Source organism: Buteo buteo, chromosome 21 (assembly GCF_964188355.1).
Source record: "Buteo buteo chromosome 21, bButBut1.hap1.1, whole genome shotgun sequence".
NCBI lineage: Eukaryota > Metazoa > Chordata > Aves > Accipitriformes > Accipitridae > Buteo > Buteo buteo.
Genome location: NC_134191.1, coordinates 21089553 through 21110591, shown reverse-complemented (window position 1 = coordinate 21110591; position 21039 = coordinate 21089553). Strand labels below are relative to the sequence as shown.

Sequence of the window (21039 nt, the reverse complement as noted above, 5' to 3'; positions counted from 1 at the left end):
AGAGGGTCCAAAAGAGAACTCGGTGGCAGCGCTTTGTCCTTCTGCTCTTGCCTGCTGTGACTGGGAAGACGTGAGCTCCGGGCGCCTGTCGTATGGGCTGTTGCATCATACGGCTGACGGGGAGCTGGGGACGTCCAGCTGGCAGGGCCAGACCTTGACGAGGTCTGCACGGCAGAAACATGCAACGAGGGAAAAACTGATGTGATTCCTGGGTTTAATCTGGCAGCCTTGTGTTCTTATACTGTTGGGCTGACCTAATAATATGAAGGTAGCTTTGAACACCTGGAACTTCTTTTTCGTGTCCTATTTTCCAGGCATCCCTTAATCTACGGTCTTCCTCCTAGGGAGGGTGAGTCGGGCCCGGTGTTAGTCAGCAGAATTTGCTGCTGGGGGCTCGCAGTTAGCGAGGTTTAGGAATACCTCTGTGGTGCCGCTTTGGGGAGTTTCTCCCTGGAAATCGAGGCAAGAGAGCCCTTTCCCAAGGTGCAGAAGAAACCGCGTAGACTTGTGTGTACCTTCTAGATCATGCAAGTAAAGCGAGATGCCAGCCAGAGATCGGGAGTGTGTTCACATTTCTCCCCGATAAGTCAAATGCCCTATTTTTCATGGGTTTCTCACAGGAATAAGAATCGTGAGCGGGCACAGAAGGGTTTCTGTACTGGGCCTGGCTGGGATACAGGTAATTGTTTTGTCATCGCACCCTGCACGGTGCTGTTTTCAACGCTGACAGCACACCGATGTTTAGCTACTGCTGAGCAGTGCTTATGCAGAACCAAGGTCTTCTCTGTTTCTCACTCTGCTGCCCCAGCGAGCTGGCTGGGAGGGGACACAGCAGAGACAGCTGCCCCCAGCTGACCGAAGGGGTACCACGGTCCATACCACGTAGCGTCATGCTTGGCAAGAAAACCGCGACTGGGGGAGTCTTTCCAAGGCAGCCACTGCACCAAGATGGCTGGGCATCTGCCTGCTGGTGAGAGGTGGTCGGTGGTTGCTGTCACATCAGTTGGTTTCCTTTTTTATTCCCGGCACTTGTTAAACTGTCTTTATCTCGACTCCCTTAGGTCACAGCCTAAGGAAACCGGAGCTTCCTGGGTCTCAGAGTAATTCTAGAGCTAAAGTGGCGACAGACATCAACTCTAGATCACATAGTACATGCCAAGGCTCATCACTGACCCAAGAAGACATGCTCCTCCTGTCCTACCCAAGGCTTTCAAGTCCAACACACTTTCTTCCTAAAGCAGGCCGCTACCTTATTTACTTGTAACACCATTCCTACGTTCCGTGGGATGGGGCTAGAGGTAGGTTACGCAAGCCATCAAGCCACTGTCTGGAAGCACCAGAGCCTTTTGGGTACTGTTTGTCACCATGGTTTGCGTGAGAAGGAAACTAAAACACAGAATAGACGGCGAGAAATTTAACCTGCCATGGAGATAGCTACAGTGAACAAGTACGATTTTGTGCTTTACAAAGCATCCTTTTTAAAATTCAACCCTGAGTTTTTCAAGTGTAAACCCTTATTTTGGTCATGCAAGCCTCAATGTTAGGGCAAAAAGCATAAATTTAAAAGACCAAAGCCTACCTCTGGGGGTGCAAACAGTCATTTTTAAGGTCCAGACCCACATATATGGAGTACAAAAACTCATTTATTAGTTCCAAGCTCCATGTTTAAGGTTCAGAGACTCATTTTAAGGGCCCAGAGCATCATTTTTAAGCCCCAAAGTCTGATCTGGAAGGACCACAGCCTCATTTGTAGAGTCTAAATCCGAATTTATACACTCCAAAGCCTTATTTTTACTTTCCAAACTCTTAGTTTTGCCTTCCAAAGCCTCATTTTAGTTTCCAACACCTTCACTTTTAGGGTGCAGAGGCTCAGTGTTAGTTTGCATAGTCTCATTTTCAGGGTCCAAAGCCTCTTTTTTAGCATCCAGACAGGGATTTTCAGGGTGCAAGCTGCATCTGGAGTGTCCAAACCCTCATTCGGAGGGTCCAAAGCCCACTTTTAGGGCTCAAAGCCTCAGGCATAGGTCCCAAAGCCTCAGGCTTAGGGTCCAAAGCTTTGATTCGAGGATTGAAAGACTTCAATTGTAGGGTGCCAACCCTCATTTTAAGGTACAAACTCCTCACTTAGGGCTCAAAGCCTCATTTCCTTAATGTCCGAGGCATATAATGAGCATCCAAAGACCCAGCTGTAGGGTCCAAAGCCCCGTTTTAGGGCCAAAATCCTGGGTTTCAGGCTTTAAAAACGGCCCTTTGGAAATGCTGACTCATATGGGCCCTAGCAATATGAAAGAGGGGGTCTCAGCATGCCCGGGCCCCCACTGCCTGCGGCTGTCTGAACCTCTCCCAGCTCTGGCTGGGAGACAGGAATCGCCAGCGGGAAGGGGGTACTGGGAGGAGGTACTGGTCCGGCCAACTTGGGAGGGTCCGTACCAGTCCCTGCGCCCTTGTGCTCTCTCTAGTTAGTGCACGACAAGAAGAGGGTGGAAGAAGACCTCTGGCAGAGCCTGACGTACCTGCGGGACACTCAAGCCATCTTGCCAGAGGTGGCCATCAGGTTCATCGGTGGGCCACAGTCCCCAGGGCCCCTCTTCTGCCAGCCTGGCCCCAGTCCCCACCACCGCATTGGCAGCAAGGTCTTGCCGCATGGCACCCGAGGAACCTGAGCAGGCAGAAGCTGCGGGATATCTGCGACGGCAAGGAGGGGCTGGTGGGGCAGGGGACGGGGCCTGGGCAGGGTGCCATGGTCTGGAGGGGACTCCTGGGGGTCTCTGCAGGCAGTGGGGGGTCATGTCTGCTCTGCTTCCTTCTCTTGCAGCCCTTCTGCCCTTGGCGAAAGACCCTGAACTCTCGGTCAGGACTCTCGCAGCGGAGGCCATCTTCATCCTGAGAAGAGAGATGCCAAGATCAGAATGGAGCCTGCCGTCACTCTGCTGCTGGCCCCTGGTGAGCCCTGAAGAAGTGAAATCCTCCTCTGGGAAACAGCTGTATTTTAATAAATTATTTTTTTTTAATAAAGCTGGAACAACAAGCCCAGTCCCATGCTGTCCTTCCCGTGGAGAACACCCAGAGTGTGCTGAGCAGACAGTGTCATTCCTGGCTTGCGCTGCTGCCTGCAGGACAGCAGACCGGGACCCAGGGTGTCCTTGCGGCAAAGCCCCAGCTGCTCCGCTAGACCACAGAACCCGGAGAGGAGGAGGAGGAGAGAAGCTTTAGCCCAGCCTGCCTCTCCTGAGACATCTCAGGGCAGCCGTGCTCTGCCAAGTCGGCAAATTGTCGTTTGCCCTGGCATCAAACCCCTCTCTTTTACAGGGGAGGTGTGCTGGTTTGGGCCGGGATAGAGTTAATTTTCTTCACGGTAGCTGGCATGGGGCTATGTTTTGAGTGGGAACAAGGGCTTATACCAGATGTCCCGAGTGGGGACAGCCCAAAACCACATAAGCCAAGTGGGGCAGGAGCAAAACTGCCTCCAGTCACCTCGAGTGGGAATCTGGCAAAGCTGTGGCTGATAGAAAGCTGACAAACCCTGGAGGCAGGAGAAAATGTGGGTCACATGTGGTGTTCCCCAGGGCTCAGTATTGCGGCCGGTTCTGTTTAATAACTTTATCAACCATCTGCATGAGGGGATGGAGCGCACCCTCAGCATGTTTGACGACAACACCAAGTTGGGAGGGAGGGTTGGTCTGCCTGAGGGTAGGAAGGCTCTACAGAGAGATCTGGACAGGCTGGATCGATGGGCCGAGGCCAATTGTATGAGGTTCAACGAGGCCAAGTGCCGGGTCCTGCGCTTCGGTCACAACAACCCCACGCAGCGCTACAGGCTTGGGGAAGAGTGGCTGGAAAGCTGCCCGGCAGAAGAAGACCTGGGGATGCTGGTTGACGGCCGGCTGAATATGAGCCAGCAGTGTGCCCAGGTGGCCAAGAAGGCCAATGGCATCCCGGCCTGTATCAGAAATAGTGTGGCCAGCAGGAGCAGGGAGGTGATCGTTCCCCGGTACTCGGCACTGGTGAGGCCGCACCTCGAGTCCTGCGTTCGGTTTTGGGCCCCTCACTACAGGAAAGACATGGAGATGCTGGAGCGTGTCCAGAGAAGGGCAACCAAGCTGGTGAGGGGCCTGGAGCACAAGTCTTACGAGGAGCGGCTGAGGGAGCTGGGGCTGTTTAGTCTGGAGAAAAGGAGGCTGACGGGAGACCTTGTCGCTCTCTACAGCTACCTGAAAGGAGGTTGTAGTGAGGTGGGTGCTGGTCTCTTCCATCAAGTCACTTGCGATAGGACAAGAGGAAACTTGTCCACCGGACAAGCCCACCAGGACTGGACCCCTCGGCTGACCGGACACCTCGGCTGACTGAACCAATGCTGGACCCAGGACCGGTGAAATCTTTCTCTCTTCCTTTTTCTCTCTCTGTCTTCTTCTCTCTTTCCTTTGCCACAATCCCTACACCTCATCCGTTTCAAAAGAGAAACCGTTGACCAAGTCTGAGACTGAGAGTGGGTCCAGCCGCCCCTGGGCCCTTCTCTGAGGAGGAGTCTGGAAAGCGAGGGGGTCTGCTCTGAACCTCCTGACTCAACGGGAGGGATCTCCTTATTCCCTCAGTTGATGTATATGGTTACACGGTTTACAGAAGTAGTCTTATGCCAGTTCCTGTTGTGAGAAACCCTGCCACCTACTACCACGCCTCCCCAGTTCAGTTGGCTTCTGTCATGAATAAAATCTTCAACCGATCGTTTGGTGTCGTTTCACCTTCATTTAGCCCGAGGGAATTTCGAATTCAACACGACTCCCTGGTCTGTCCAGTCTGGGTCATGACAGGCCCTCACGGCTCGCCCCCCAAAATCACGCGCCCCGGCCCCAGCGACTTTTGACACGCTTCAACTCTGCCTCCTTCTCGACAAGCCTATAACCCATTTCCCATCCTCATTGCCCAGGTGAGTGAGAATTGGGGCAAAGTGGCAAAGCTCCTTTCCCTGGAAAGTTGAGGTCGGTGTCACGACTGTCTTTGTGACATGAAGAATTCTGCAGCTTGTGTTTCTACAGTAGCCAAAGGCCATTCCCGTTCCCCAGCTCCGGGTCCTGTTCTCCGACGTGACTGCTGCTGCACCAGCTGAAGGCTTCCTTCTTGCAGAACAAGCCAAGAAATCCTTTTTAAGAGAGACTGCAAACACCTGGTCAGGAACGCGCTCCTCAGAGCTCAGGAGAGCCAGGGCAGTACCTGTTACTCAGGGCTTGAGTCCCGTCAGACGCCCTTTAGAGCAAAAAACCCACACGTGCTCTACGGCAAGGTAACAGGGGGCCTGGGAAATGTCAGTCATCCAAAAGGACTTCCCTCCCGTTGGAGACCAGCAAGTACCTTTCTAGTGCAGGAAGGAGAAGAGATGTGGTTGCAGAGTGACGGCTGATCAGCTCCGCGGAAGTTGGCGCAGAGCTGGAAGGCTGAATCAAAGAATCATAGAATCCTTTGGGTTGGAAAAGAGCTTCAAGATCCTCAAGTCCAACCATCAACCATGCCCATGAAACCATGTCCTGAAGCACCCCCATCTACTCGCTTTTTGAATACCTCCAGGGATGGTGACTCAACCACTTCCCTGGGCAGCCTGTTCCAATGTCCGACAACCCTCTCAGTAAAGAAATGTTTCCTCATATCTGACCGCAATCTCCCTTGCCGCAACTTGAGGCCATTGCCTCTCGTCCTATCTCCAGCCACCTGACAGAAGAGACCAGCACCCACCTCACCACAACCCCCCTTCAGGTAGTTGTAGAGAGCGACAAGGTCTCCCCTCAGCCTCCTCTTCTCTAGACGAAACAGCCCCAGCTCCCTCAGCCGCCCCGGTGAGGTGGGTGCCGAGGGCTCGGGCCCCCGCCTCGGCACTTCGCAGCCACCCCGGTGAGGCGGTGGCCGCCTCAGAGCGGGCGGCAGGTGGCCGAGGGCGTCCCTGCCCGTCGTCGGGGCGCACGCGGGCCAGCGGTGCTGATGTCACAGTGGCCACTGTGACCCGCGGGGGCAAGCCCACAAAAAGGAGCGCTGGGCACAGGCCGCCCGTCAGTGCGACCTGGTGAGGTGAGGAGAGGGCAGGGGAGGGACGGGGCTGGTGCGGGGCTGCCGAGGGAGGAGGGGGGCCCCAGGCCTCGGGGCGCTGGGCCTGTGCTGCAAGCTCACCCGCCTCTGGCTTCTCCCTCGCCCGCGCCCCGCTTCTCCCTCAGAGTCAGCAGAGGAGCATTTGGAGGAGACGCCCGGCGCTGCTGGGACAGGGACTCTCCGAACGCTCACCGTTGACGTGCGCCATGTCCGCAAGGAAGCAGAAGGCCCCCGACTCGATGGAGCAGGGTGAGAGCAAAGTAGCCCTCCCGCGGCGTAGCAGAGGGCTCGTCGGGGCGGTCGGCGTGGGGCCGAGAGCGGTGGCAGGGGGAGGCAGGAGCTCCCCGACCACCCCGGGGCAGGGCCCCTCCTGTCCTCAGCCAGCGGGGCCCAGGCTGGGCAGTGGGCACCTGCTGGGACCCCCGTGCCTGCAATGCCCCCTTCCTCTCCAAGGCCTCCAGCCCTGCCCATCAGCCAGCTCGGCAGGGGCAGAGCAGGCCCTTGGGGGCAATCCCTCAGGGACGCTTCCCCCGGCCCCGCAGAGGTGCTCATTCCCGGTGGCGTTTGCTCTCTCCCCTCCAGCATGCCTGCTGTGTCGCCGGGCAGAGGCTGACCCGGCTCTCTGCGGGGACAAACTGGAGAAGCGAGGGCTCTGTGCCCACGTGTTTTGCCTGGTGAGTTACGCCGGGGCTCCCTCCAGCTTGCCGACAGGCAGTCCCTGCCACGCTCTCCTCAGCAGCAGCTCCTCCTCTTTTCTCTGCTGCAGTTTTTTGCCAGCGGGCTTTTTCGGCGAGGGGCCAGGGAAGCAGGACTCATGGGATTTCTCCCCGAGGATATTGAATGTACAATCGCGTGGGCAGCGCAGAAGGTGAGCACCTGACAGGACCGGGGAGATCTGTGCCGGGAGAGGTTTGCGGGAGCCTGGCCCGGACCCGAGAAAGAAACCCCAGCCCTTCCGGCCGGCTCTGGGGCAGGAGTCTTGCTCCCAGCAGCTCCACAGAGGCTCCAGCACAGGAGCCTCGTCCGACAGGCGCATCTGCGGGGTGTGACCCAGCAGCGGCCACATCCTGCGCCCTGCCCGGAGGCGTGGGGCTGGCCGTGGCGGCCCTGGGGCTGCCGCTGATGGGGGCTGCTCTGCTCTTTCCAGCACTGCTTCGTCTGTGGCGAGAGCGGGGCCGCCATCCTCTGCCAGGAAACAGGCTGCGACCGCAGCTTCCATCTCCCCTGTGCCGTGGAGGGTGGATGCGTCACCCAGTTCGCTCTTCAGTACAGGTACCTCCTCTCCCCTCCTCGCTGCCACCCGGGGAAGGAGCCAGCGCTTCTCTCCTCGCCCATCCCTTTCCTCTCGCCCCCAGGGCCTTCTGCTGGGAGCACCGCCCAGAGCAGGCAGTGGAGGCAGCTCTGGAGGAGAACACCACCTGCCTCATCTGCCTGGACCTTGTGGAGGAGAGAAAGTCCTACAGCACCATGGTGTGCCCAGCGTGCAAACACGCCTGGTTCCACAGGGGCTGCATCCAGGTAGGAGCCGTTCACTTGTCCCCGGGGCACGGCAGGCGCTCGGCAGCACCAGGGCCTCACTCGTGCCTCTTACGTTTCTCCTCCTGCAGGGACAGGCTCTGTGCGCCGGCATTTCTTGCTTCCAGTGCCCACTCTGTAGAGATAAGGAGCACTTTCTCTCGGACATGCTCACCATGGGGATCCGAATCCCCTTCAGGTTGGTGTCCTTCTGGCCGGCTCACAAGACAGGAGGCTGCAAGCGCTGTGCCGCGCCAGGGGCTGCCCCAGCAGTCCTTCCTGGCCCTCCGCTGTCCCGCGAGTCTGGGCTTCAGCTTCACGGAGGAGCTGGAAACAGGCGGGGGGGGCGGCGAGCAGGGACGCCCTGCATCTCCCTTATGCCGGGGCAGCAGGGGCTCATCCATTCTCCTTTCTCCATCAGACTGCCGTCGTGGGAGAACAGGCATCAATACGCAGAGCTAGGCGAGAGGCACAGCCACTGCGATGCCAGGGAGTGCCTTTGTCCCGGAGGCAGGGAGCAGGCAGAGCAAGAGGGGTAAGTTGCCAAAGCTGCACCCCGGGGCTCTGTACGGGAACCCTGTCTCGCCAAGGGCTCGAGGCGCAAGGACCGAGACCGAGAGCTCGGCCGGACAATCCCGTGCTGCGGTCACTTTGTCCTCCCAGCCATGAACCCCTTTGCTTCCCCAGGCCCTGGCAACTGCTCCTGTGCTGCTCCTGCGCTGCCGAGGGCACCCACAGACGCTGCTCCGACTTGAGGAGCAGCACGGACAGCTGGGAGTGCGACGCGTGTGCTGGCCTGGGCACCGGTAAGAGGCAAAGCGCCCGGCTGCCCCTGGGCTGGGGCCAGGGGCCAGGCAAGGCCTGGCAGCGGGAGCCCAGGGTGGGCCTGGCAGAGCCTCTCTGCTCTAGGAGGGCTGGGGGCACCGCTCTGGCCTATCCTGCCCCGGGCCTGGGGGCCGTGCCCTTGACCTTCCTGCTTCCCCTTACAGCCTCCAGTGCCAGCTCGGAGCTCGCCGGGCCCAGCACCCCCAGCCAGGCGGCGCCGGGGCCGTCCCACAGCTCCCCGGCACCCGAGACCAGCAGCCCCAGCACCGCCAGCCAGCTGCCAGCGGGGTCCTCCTCTGGCTCCCCACCGCTGGAAACCAGCAGCCCCAGCACTGGGAGGCAGGCGGCATTCAGGCCACCCCACGGCTCCCCGGCACCGCGGACCAGCAGCCCCGGCAATGGGGCATCAGGGCCGTCCCAAGGCTCCCCAGCGCTTGAGGGCAGCAGCCGCTCCAGCCCCCCTGGGCCCGACCGCGTGCGAAACAGCTCCCGCTTGCAACGCCGGGCCCAACACCCCTACAGCCGGCCCAGAAGACGCCGTGACAGGAGCCGTGCGCCAGCACCAAGTGCTGAGACCAGCACCCCCAGCCAGGCGGCGCCGGGGCCGTCCCACAGCTCCCCGGCACCCGAGACCAGCAGCCCCAGCACTGCCAGCCAGCTGCCAGCGGGGTCCTCCTCTGGCTCCCCAGCGCTCGAGAGCAGCGGAAGCTCCAGCCCCCCTGGGCCCGTGCGGATGCGAGACCGCTCCCGCTTGCAACGCCGGGCCCAACATCCCTACAGCCGGCCCGGACGCCGCCACGGGACCAGCCGTGCGCCATCCCCGAGCGCTGGTCCTGATCCCCCTCCACCCGCACAATAAAGTTGGCCGTTAATCTCTGCGCTGGGACATTGCACGCTCATTCGTCGGCTTCCTCCTCCTCCTCCACCTCTCCCTTTCTTGGGGGGCAGCCGTAGGGGCTGGGCCCAGAGCGTTGTCCTCTCCCTGGCGGTTGGCAGCACCTTCCCCAGACCTCCCTCCTCGCGGGCTGGCCTTGGCCGGCTGCCCCGCGCCATGGCCGTGGGCTTCGGCTCTCTGCCCCCGCCGCCGGGAGGGTGGCCCGGCACGGCCCAGTCGGCACCACCGCCCATCTCCGGCAATGTGGGCTGTGCCCCCCGCAGACGGCACGGCCCTCACGGCTCGCCCCCCAAAATCACGCGCCCCGGCCCCAGCGACTTTTGACACGCTTCAACTCTGTCTCCTTCTCGATAAGGCTATAACCCATTTCCCACCCTTGTTGCCCCGGTTGGTGAGAATTGGGGCAAAGTGGCAAAGCTACTTTTCTTGGAATGTTGAGGTCGGTGTCACGTCTGTCTTTGTGACATGGAGAATTCTGCAGCTTGTGTTTCTACAGTAGCCAAAGGCCATTCCCGTTCCCCAGCTCCGGGTCCTGTTCTCCGACGTGACTGCTGCTGCACCAGCTGAAGGCTTCCTTCTTGCAGAACAAGCCAAGAAATCCTTTTTAAGAGAGACTGCAAACACCTGGTCAGGAACGTGCTCCTCAGAGCTCAGGAGAGCCAGGGCAGTACCTGTTACTCAGGGCTTGAGTCCCGTCAGACGCCCTTTAGAGCAAAAAACCCACACGTGCTCTACGGCAAGGTAACAGGGGGCCTGGGAAATGTCAGTCATCCAAAAGGACTTCCCTCCCGTTGGAGACCAGCAAGTACCTTTCTAGTGCAGGAAGGAGAAGAGATGTGGTTGCAGAGTGACGGCTGATCAGCTCCGCGGAAGTTGGCGCAGAGCTGGAAGGCTGAATCAAAGAATAACGGTGACCAAAGCGCAAAGAGAATCCCCTGGGCTGGCTGTACAGATGTGAACCACCCTCTGCTCTTCAGGCAAACTAGAGGTGGTCTTACGGTGTGTGCATTGAGCGCCTTCCTGACAGGCCTTGATGCAGCATGCGAGTTGCTTCATTACAGTAGGGAGCAGCTGTCCTCTCTGAGGAAGGCAGGGGAAGCTGGGAGACCCGATGGGCTTTCCTGCCAACAAAGAGGAAGGAAAGGAGGTACAGAGGGTCCAAAAGAGAACTCGGTGGCAGCGCTTTGTCCTTCTGCTCTTGCCTGCTGTGACTGGGAAGACGTGAGCTCCGGGCGCCTGTCGTATGGGCTGTTGCATCATACGGCTGACGGGGAGCTGGGGACGTCCAGCTGGCAGGGCCAGACCTTGACGAGGTCTGCACGGCAGAAACATGCAACGAGGGAAAAACTGATGTGATTCCTGGGTTTAATCTGGCAGCCTTGTGTTCTTATACTGTTGGGCTGACCTAATAATATGAAGGTAGCTTTGAACACCTGGAACTTCTTTTTCGTGTCCTATTTTCCAGGCATCCCTTAATCTACGGTCTTCCTCCTAGGGAGGGTGAGTCGGGCCCGGTGTTAGTCAGCAGAATTTGCTGCTGGGGGCTCGCAGTTAGCGAGGTTTAGGAATACCTCTGTGGTGCCGCTTTGGGGAGTTTCTCCCTGGAAATCGAGGCAAGAGAGCCCTTTCCCAAGGTGCAGAAGAAACCGCGTAGACTTGTGTGTACCTTCTAGATCATGCAAGTAAAGCGAGATGCCAGCCAGAGATCGGGAGTGTGTTCACATTTCTCCCCGATAAGTCAAATGCCCTATTTTTCATGGGTTTCTCACAGGAATAAGAATCGTGAGCGGGCACAGAAGGGTTTCTGTACTGGGCCTGGCTGGGATACAGGTAATTGTTTTGTCATCGCACCCTGCACGGTGCTGTTTTCAACGCTGACAGCACACCGATGTTTAGCTACTGCTGAGCAGTGCTTATGCAGAACCAAGGTCTTCTCTGTTTCTCACTCTGCTGCCCCAGCGAGCTGGCTGGGAGGGGACACAGCAGAGACAGCTGCCCCCAGCTGACCGAAGGGGTACCACGGTCCATACCACGTAGCGTCATGCTTGGCAAGAAAACCGCGACTGGGGGAGTCTTTCCAAGGCAGCCACTGCACCAAGATGGCTGGGCATCTGCCTGCTGGTGAGAGGTGGTCGGTGGTTGCTGTCACATCAGTTGGTTTCCTTTTTTATTCCCGGCACTTGTTAAACTGTCTTTATCTCGACTCCCTTAGGTCACAGCCTAAGGAAACCGGAGCTTCCTGGGTCTCAGAGTAATTCTAGAGCTAAAGTGGCGACAGACATCAACTCTAGATCACATAGTACATGCCAAGGCTCATCACTGACCCAAGAAGACATGCTCCTCCTGTCCTACCCAAGGCTTTCAAGTCCAACACACTTTCTTCCTAAAGCAGGCCGCTACCTTATTTACTTGTAACACCATTCCTACGTTCCGTGGGATGGGGCTAGAGGTAGGTTACGCAAGCCATCAAGCCACTGTCTGGAAGCACCAGAGCCTTTTGGGTACTGTTTGTCACCATGGTTTGCGTGAGAAGGAAACTAAAACACAGAATAGACGGCGAGAAATTTAACCTGCCATGGAGATAGCTACAGTGAACAAGTACGATTTTGTGCTTTACAAAGCATCCTTTTTAAAATTCAACCCTGAGTTTTTCAAGTGTAAACCCTTACTTTGGTCATGCAAGCCTCAATGTTAGGGCAAAAAGCATAAATTTAAAAGACCAAAGCCTACCTCTGGGGGTGCAAACAGTCATTTTTAAGGTCCAGACCCACATATATGGAGTACAAAAACTCATTTATTAGTTCCAAGCTCCATGTTTAAGGTTCAGAGACTCATTTTAAGGGCCCAGAGCATCATTTTTAAGCCCCAAAGTCTGATCTGGAAGGACCACAGCCTCATTTGTAGAGTCTAAATCCGAATTTATACACTCCAAAGCCTTATTTTTACTTTCCAAACTCTTAGTTTTGCCTTCCAAAGCCTCATTTTAGTTTCCAACACCTTCACTTTTAGGGTGCAGAGGCTCAGTGTTAGTTTGCATAGTCTCATTTTCAGGGTCCAAAGCCTCTTTTTTAGCATCCAGACAGGGATTCTCAGGGTGCAAGCTGCATCTGGAGTGTCCAAACCCTCATTCGGAGGGTCCAAAGCCCACTTTTAGGGCTCAAAGCCTCAGGCATAGGTCCCAAAGCCTCAGGCTTAGGGTCCAAAGCTTTGATTCGAGGATTGAAAGACTTCAATTGTAGGGTGCCAACCCTCATTTTAAGGTACAAACTCCTCACTTAGGGCTCAAAGCCTCATTTCCTTAATGTCCGAGGCATATAATGAGCATCCAAAGACCCAGCTGTAGGGTCCAAAGCCCCGTTTTAGGGCCAAAATCCTGGGTTTCAGGCTTTAAAAACGGCCCTTTGGAAATGCTGACTCATATGGGCCCTAGCAATATGAAAGAGGGGGTCTCAGCATGCCCGGGCCCCCACTGCCTGCGGCTGTCTGAACCTCTCCCAGCTCTGGCTGGGAGACAGGAATCGCCAGCGGGAAGGGGGTACTGGGAGGAGGTACTGGTCCGGCCAACTTGGGAGGGTCCGTACCAGTCCCTGCGCCCTTGTGCTCTCTCTAGTTAGTGCACGACAAGAAGAGGGTGGAAGAAGACCTCTGGCAGAGCCTGACGTACCTGCGGGACACTCAAGCCATCTTGCCAGAGGTGGCCATCAGGTTCATCGGTGGGCCACAGTCCCCAGGGCCCCTCTTCTGCCAGCCTGGCCCCAGTCCCCACCACCGCATTGGCAGCAAGGTCTTGCCGCATGGCACCCGAGGAACCTGAGCAGGCAGAAGCTGCGGGATATCTGCGACGGCGAGGAGGGGCTGGTGGGGCAGGGGACGGGGCCTGGGCAGGGTGCCATGGTCTGGAGGGGACTCCTGGGGGTCTCTGCAGGCAGTGGGGGGTCATGTCTGCTCTGCTTCCTTCTCTTGCAGCCCTTCTGCCCTTGGCGAAAGACCCTGAACTCTCGGTCAGGACTCTCGCAGCGGAGGCCATCTTCATCCTGAGAAGAGAGATGCCAAGATCAGAATGGAGCCTGCCGTCACTCTGCTGCTGGCCCCTGGTGAGCCCTGAAGAAGTGAAATCCTCCTCTGGGAAACAGCTGTATTTTAATAAATTATTTTTTTTTAATAAAGCTGGAACAACAAGCCCAGTCCCATGCTGTCCTTCCCGTGGAGAACACCCAGAGTGTGCTGAGCAGACAGTGTCATTCCTGGCTTGCGCTGCTGCCTGCAGGACAGCAGACCGGGACCCAGGGTGTCCTTGCGGCAAAGCCCCAGCTGCTCCGCTAGACCACAGAACCCGGAGAGGAGGAGGAGGAGAGAAGCTTTAGCCCAGCCTGCCTCTCCTGAGACATCTCAGGGCAGCCGTGCTCTGCCAAGTCGGCAAATTGTCGTTTGCCCTGGCATCAAACCCCTCTCTTTTACAGGGGAGGTGTGCTGGTTTGGGCCGGGATAGAGTTAATTTTCTTCACGGTAGCTGGCATGGGGCTATGTTTTGAGTGGGAACAAGGGCTTATACCAGATGTCCCGAGTGGGGACAGCCCAAAACCACATAAGCCAAGTGGGGCAGGAGCAAAACTGCCTCCAGTCACCTCGAGTGGGAATCTGGCAAAGCTGTGGCTGATAGAAAGCTGACAAACCCTGGAGGCAGGAGAAAATGTGGGTCACATGTGGTGTTCCCCAGGGCTCAGTATTGCGGCCGGTTCTGTTTAATAACTTTATCAACCATCTGCATGAGGGGATGGAGCGCACCCTCAGCATGTTTGACGACAACACCAAGTTGGGAGGGAGGGTTGGTCTGCCTGAGGGTAGGAAGGCTCTACAGAGAGATCTGGACAGGCTGGATCGATGGGCCGAGGCCAATTGTATGAGGTTCAACGAGGCCAAGTGCCGGGTCCTGCGCTTCGGTCACAACAACCCCACGCAGCGCTACAGGCTTGGGGAAGAGTGGCTGGAAAGCTGCCCGGCAGAAGAAGACCTGGGGATGCTGGTTGACGGCCGGCTGAATATGAGCCAGCAGTGTGCCCAGGTGGCCAAGAAGGCCAATGGCATCCCGGCCTGTATCAGAAATAGTGTGGCCAGCAGGAGCAGGGAGGTGATCGTTCCCCGGTACTCGGCACTGGTGAGGCCGCACCTCGAGTCCTGCGTTCGGTTTTGGGCCCCTCACTACAGGAAAGACATGGAGATGCTGGAGCGTGTCCAGAGAAGGGCAACCAAGCTGGTGAGGGGCCTGGAGCACAAGTCTTACGAGGAGCGGCTGAGGGAGCTGGGGCTGTTTAGTCTGGAGAAAAGGAGGCTGACGGGAGACCTTGTCGCTCTCTACAGCTACCTGAAAGGAGGTTGTAGTGAGGTGGGTGCTGGTCTCTTCCATCAAGTCACTTGCGATAGGACAAGAGGAAACTTGTCCACCGGACAAGCCCACCAGGACTGGACCCCTCGGCTGACCGGACACCTCGGCTGACTGAACCAATGCTGGACCCAGGACCGGTGAAATCTTTCTCTCTTCCTTTTTCTCTCTCTGTCTTCTTCTCTCTTTCCTTTGCCACAATCCCTACACCTCATCCGTTTCAAAAGAGAAACCGTTGACCAAGTCTGAGACTGAGAGTGGGTCCAGCCGCCCCTGGGCCCTTCTCTGAGGAGGAGTCTGGAAAGCGAGGGGGTCTGCTCTGAACCTCCTGACTCAACGGGAGGGATCTCCTTATTCCCTCAGTTGATGTATATGGTTACACGGTTTACAGAAGTAGTCTTATGCCAGTTCCTGTTGTGAGAAACCCTGCCACCTACTACCACGCCTCCCCAGTTCAGTTGGCTTCTGTCATGAATAAAATCTTCAACCGATCGTTTGGTGTCGTTTCACCTTCATTTAGCCCGAGGGAATTTCGAATTCAACACGACTCCCTGGTCTGTCCAGTCTGGGTCATGACAGGCCCTCACGGCTCGCCCCCCAAAATCACGCGCCCCGGCCCCAGCGACTTTTGACACGCTTCAACTCTGCCTCCTTCTCGACAAGCCTATAACCCATTTCCCATCCTCATTGCCCAGGTGAGTGAGAATTGGGGCAAAGTGGCAAAGCTCCTTTCCCTGGAAAGTTGAGGTCGGTGTCACGACTGTCTTTGTGACATGAAGAATTCTGCAGCTTGTGTTTCTACAGTAGCCAAAGGCCATTCCCGTTCCCCAGCTCCGGGTCCTGTTCTCCGACGTGACTGCTGCTGCACCAGCTGAAGGCTTCCTTCTTGCAGAACAAGCCAAGAAATCCTTTTTAAGAGAGACTGCAAACACCTGGTCAGGAACGCGCTCCTCAGAGCTCAGGAGAGCCAGGGCAGTACCTGTTACTCAGGGCTTGAGTCCCGTCAGACGCCCTTTAGAGCAAAAAACCCACACGTGCTCTACGGCAAGGTAACAGGGGGCCTGGGAAATGTCAGTCATCCAAAAGGACTTCCCTCCCGTTGGAGACCAGCAAGTACCTTTCTAGTGCAGGAAGGAGAAGAGATGTGGTTGCAGAGTGACGGCTGATCAGCTCCGCGGAAGTTGGCGCAGAGCTGGAAGGCTGAATCAAAGAATAACGGTGACCAAAGCGCAAAGAGAATCCCCTGGGCTGGCTGTACAGATGTGAACCACCCTCTGCTCTTCAGGCAAACTAGAGGTGGTCTTACGGTGTGTGCATTGAGCGCCTTCCTGACAGGCCTTGATGCAGCATGCGAGTTGCTTCATTACAGTAGGGAGCAGCTGTCCTCTCTGAGGAAGGCAGGGGAAGCTGGGAGACCCGATGGGCTTTCCTGCCAACAAAGAGGAAGGAAAGGAGGTACAGAGGGTCCAAAAGAGAACTCGGTGGCAGCGCTTTGTCCTTCTGCTCTTGCCTGCTGTGACTGGGAAGACGTGAGCTCCGGGCGCCTGTCGTATGGGCTGTTGCATCATACGGCTGACGGGGAGCTGGGGACGTCCAGCTGGCAGGGCCAGACCTTGACGAGGTCTGCACGGCAGAAACATGCAACGAGGGAAAAACTGATGTGATTCCTGGGTTTAATCTGGCAGCCTTGTGTTCTTATACTGTTGGGCTGACCTAATAATATGAAGGTAGCTTTGAACACCTGGAACTTCTTTTTCGTGTCCTATTTTCCAGGCATCCCTTAATCTACGGTCTTCCTCCTAGGGAGGGTGAGTCGGGCCCGGTGTTAGTCAGCAGAATTTGCTGCTGGGGGCTCGCAGTTAGCGAGGTTTAGGAATACCTCTGTGGTGCCGCTTTGGGGAGTTTCTCCCTGGAAATCGAGGCAAGAGAGCCCTTTCCCAAGGTGCAGAAGAAACCGCGTAGACTTGTGTGTACCTTCTAGATCATGCAAGTAAAGCGAGATGCCAGCCAGAGATCGGGAGTGTGTTCACATTTCTCCCCGATAAGTCAAATGCCCTATTTTTCATGGGTTTCTCACAGGAATAAGAATCGTGAGCGGGCACAGAAGGGTTTCTGTACTGGGCCTGGCTGGGATACAGGTAATTGTTTTGTCATCGCACCCTGCACGGTGCTGTTTTCAACGCTGACAGCACACCGATGTTTAGCTACTGCTGAGCAGTGCTTATGCAGAACCAAGGTCTTCTCTGTTTCTCACTCTGCTGCCCCAGCGAGCTGGCTGGGAGGGGACACAGCAGAGACAGCTGCCCCCAGCTGACCGAAGGGGTACCACGGTCCATACCACGTAGCGTCATGCTCGGCAAGAAAACCGCGACTGGGGGAGTCTTTCCAAGGCAGCCACTGCACCAAGATGGCTAGGCATCTGCCTGCTGGTGAGAGGTGGTCGGTGGTTGCTGTCACATCAGTTGGTTTCCTTTTTTATTCCCGGCACTTGTTAAACTGTCTTTATCTCGACTCCCTTAGGTCACAGCCTAAGGAAACCGGAGCTTCCTGGGTCTCAGAGTAATTCTAGAGCTAAAGTGGCGACAGACATCAACTCTAGATCACATAGTACATGCCAAGGCTCATCACTGACCCAAGAAGACATGCTCCTCCTGTCCTACCCAAGGCTTTCAAGTCCAACACACTTTCTTCCTAAAGCAGGCCGCTACCTTATTTACTTGTAACACCATTCCTACGTTCCGTGGGATGGGGCTAGAGGTAGGTTACGCAAGCCATCAAGCCACTGTCTGGAAGCACCAGAGCCTTTTGGGTACTGTTTGTCACCATGGTTTGCGTGAGAAGGAAACTAAAACACAGAATAGACGGCGAGAAATTTAACCTGCCATGGAGATAGCTACAGTGAACAAGTACGATTTTGTGCTTTACAAAGCATCCTTTTTAAAATTCAACCCTGAGTTTTTCAAGTGTAAACCCTTACTTTGGTCATGCAAGCCTCAATGTTAGGGCAAAAAGCATAAATTTAAAAGACCAAAGCCTACCTCTGGGGGTGCAAACAGTCATTTTTAAGGTCCAGACCCACATATATGGAGTACAAAAACTCATTTATTAGTTCCAAGCTCCATGTTTAAGGTTCAGAGACTCATTTTAAGGGCCCAGAGCATCATTTTTAAGCCCCAAAGTCTGATCTGGAAGGACCACAGCCTCATTTGTAGAGTCTAAATCCGAATTTATACACTCCAAAGCCTTATTTTTACTTTCCAAACTCTTAGTTTTGCCTTCCAAAGCCTCATTTTAGTTTCCAACACCTTCACTTTTAGGGTGCAGAGGCTCAGTGTTAGTTTGCATAGTCTCATTTTCAGGGTCCAAAGCCTCTTTTTTAGCATCCAGACAGGGATTCTCAGGGTGCAAGCTGCATCTGGAGTGTCCAAACCCTCATTCGGAGGGTCCAAAGCCCACTTTTAGGGCTCAAAGCCTCAGGCATAGGTCCCAAAGCCTCAGGCTTAGGGTCCAAAGCTTTGATTCGAGGATTGAAAGACTTCAATTGTAGGGTGCCAACCCTCATTTTAAGGTACAAACTCCTCACTTAGGGCTCAAAGCCTCATTTCCTTAATGTCCGAGGCATATAATGAGCATCCAAAGACCCAGCTGTAGGGTCCAAAGCCCCGTTTTAGGGCCAAAATCCTGGGTTTCAGGCTTTAAAAACGGCCCTTTGGAAATGCTGACTCATATGGGCCCTAGCAATATGAAAGAGGGGGTCTCAGCATGCCCGGGCCCCCACTGCCTGCGGCTGTCTGAACCTCTCCCAGCTCTGGCTGGGAGACAGGAATCGCCAGCGGGAAGGGGGTACTGGGAGGAGGTACTGGTCCGGCCAACTTGGGAGGGTCCGTACCAGTCCCTGCGCCCTTGTGCTCTCTCTAGTTAGTGCACGACAAGAAGAGGGTGGAAGAAGACCTCTGGCAGAGCCTGACGTACCTGCGGGACACTCAAGCCATCTTGCCAGAGGTGGCCATCAGGTTCATCGGTGGGCCACAGTCCCCAGGGCCCCTCTTCTGCCAGCCTGGCCCCAGTCCCCACCACCGCATTGGCAGCAAGGTCTTGCCGCATGGCACCCGAGGAACCTGAGCAGGCAGAAGCTGCGGGATATCTGCGACGGCGAGGAGGGGCTGGTGGGGCAGGGGACGGGGCCTGGGCAGGGTGCCATGGTCTGGAGGGGACTCCTGGGGGTCTCTGCAGGCAGTGGGGGGTCATGTCTGCTCTGCTTCCTTCTCTTGCAGCCCTTCTGCCCTTGGCGAAAGACCCTGAACTCTCGGTCAGGACTCTCGCAGCGGAGGCCATCTTCATCCTGAGAAGAGAGATGCCAAGATCAGAATGGAGCCTGCCGTCACTCTGCTGCTGGCCCCTGGTGAGCCCTGAAGAAGTGAAATCCTCCTCTGGGAAACAGCTGTATTTTAATAAATTATTTTTTTTTAATAAAGCTGGAACAACAAGCCCAGTCCCATGCTGTCCTTCCCGTGGAGAACACCCAGAGTGTGCTGAGCAGACAGTGTCATTCCTGGCTTGCGCTGCTGCCTGCAGGACAGCAGACCGGGACCCAGGGTGTCCTTGCGGCAAAGCCCCAGCTGCTCCGCTAGACCACAGAACCCGGAGAGGAGGAGGAGGAGAGAAGCTTTAGCCCAGCCTGCCTCTCCTGAGACATCTCAGGGCAGCCGTGCTCTGCCAAGTCGGCAAATTGTCGTTTGCCCTGGCATCAAACCCCTCTCTTTTACAGGGGAGGTGTGCTGGTTTGGGCCGGGATAGAGTTAATTTTCTTCACGGTAGCTGGCATGGGGCTATGTTTTGAGTGGGAACAAGGGCTTATACCAGATGTCCCGAGTGGGGACAGCCCAAAACCACATAAGCCAAGTGGGGCAGGAGCAAAACTGCCTCCAGTCACCTCGAGTGGGAATCTGGCAAAGCTGTGGCTGATAGAAAGCTGACAAACCCTGGAGGCAGGAGAAAATGTGGGTCACATGTGGTGTTCCCCAGGGCTCAGTATTGCGGCCGGTTCTGTTTAATAACTTTATCAACCATCTGCATGAGGGGATGGAGCGCACCCTCAGCATGTTTGACGACAACACCAAGTTGGGAGGGAGGGTTGGTCTGCCTGAGGGTAGGAAGGCTCTACAGAGAGATCTGGACAGGCTGGATCGATGGGCCGAGGCCAATTGTATGAGGTTCAACGAGGCCAAGTGCCGGGTCCTGCGCTTCGGTCACAACAACCCCACGCAGCGCTACAGGCTTGGGGAAGAGTGGCTGGAAAGCTGCCCGGCAGAAGAAGACCTGGGGATGCTGGTTGACGGCCGGCTGAATATGAGCCAGCAGTGTGCCCAGGTGGCCAAGAAGGCCAATGGCATCCCGGCCTGTATCAGAAATAGTGTGGCCAGCAGGAGCAGGGAGGTGATCGTTCCCCGGTACTCGGCACTGGTGAGGCCGCACCTCGAGTCCTGCGTTCGGTTTTGGGCCCCTCACTACAGGAAAGACATGGAGATGCTGGAGCGTGTCCAGAGAAGGGCAACCAAGCTGGTGAGGGGCCTGGAGCACAAGTCTTACGAGGAGCGGCTGAGGGAGCTGGGGCTGTTTAGTCTGGAGAAAAGGAGGCTGACGGGAGACCTTGTCGCTCTCTACAGCTACCTGAAAGGAGGTTGTAGTGAGGTGGGTGCTGGTCTCTTCCATCAAGTCACTTGCGATAGGACAAGAGGAAACTTGTCCACCGGACAAGCCCACCAGGACTGGACCCCTCGGCTGACCGGACACCTCGGCTGACTGAACCAATGCTGGACCCAGGACCGGTGAAATCTTTCTCTCTTCCTTTTTCTCTCTCTGTCTTCTTCTCTCTTTCCTTTGCCACAATCCCTACACCTCATCCGTTTCAAAAGAGAAACCGTTGACCAAGTCTGAGACTGAGAGTGGGTCCAGCCGCCCCTGGGCCCTTCTCTGAGGAGGAGTCTGGAAAGCGAGGGGGTCTGCTCTGAACCTCCTGACTCAACGGGAGGGATCTCCTTATTCCCTCAGTTGATGTATATGGTTACACGGTTTACAGAAGTAGTCTTATGCCAGTTCCTGTTGTGAGAAACCCTGCCACCTACTACCACGCCTCCCCAGTTCAGTTGGCTTCTGTCATGAATAAAATCTTCAACCGATCGTTTGGTGTCGTTTCACCTTCATTTAGCCCGAGGGAATTTCGAATTCAACACGACTCCCTGGTCTGTCCAGTCTGGGTCATGACAGGCCCTCACGGCTCGCCCCCCAAAATCACGCGCCCCGGCCCCAGCGACTTTTGACACGCTTCAACTCTGCCTCCTTCTCGACAAGC

At 56.2% G+C, this 21039-nt stretch overlaps 1 protein-coding gene and 3 non-coding genes across 4 annotated transcripts; 1 reads left to right on the top strand and 3 right to left on the bottom strand.

The window, feature by feature from the left end:
- Nucleotides 1-1089: 1089 nt before the first annotated feature.
- LOC142042999 (small nucleolar RNA SNORD45) lies at nucleotides 1090-1174 on the bottom strand. Its single transcript, XR_012653916.1, has one exon. It is a non-coding gene; the product is annotated as a small nucleolar RNA SNORD45 (small nucleolar RNA).
- A 4169-nt stretch (nucleotides 1175-5343) lies between these two features.
- LOC142042918 (E3 ubiquitin-protein ligase PHF7-like) lies at nucleotides 5344-9271 on the top strand. The gene is given in 9 exon segments (XM_075053493.1): nucleotides 5344-6321; nucleotides 6655-6746; nucleotides 6839-6940; nucleotides 7220-7344; nucleotides 7428-7620; nucleotides 7623-7786; nucleotides 8009-8122; nucleotides 8275-8393; nucleotides 8577-9271. Coding segments are annotated over 9 exon segments (1647 nt in total). The 5' UTR covers nucleotides 5344-6278.
- Nucleotides 9272-11547: 2276 nt separating this feature from the next.
- Nucleotides 11548-11632, bottom strand: LOC142042989 (small nucleolar RNA SNORD45). The gene has a single exon (XR_012653906.1). It is a non-coding gene; the product is annotated as a small nucleolar RNA SNORD45 (small nucleolar RNA).
- Nucleotides 11633-17235: 5603 nt separating this feature from the next.
- On the bottom strand, nucleotides 17236-17320 carry LOC142042978 (small nucleolar RNA SNORD45). Its single transcript, XR_012653895.1, has one exon. It is a non-coding gene; the product is annotated as a small nucleolar RNA SNORD45 (small nucleolar RNA).
- Nucleotides 17321-21039: the final 3719 nt, after the last annotated feature.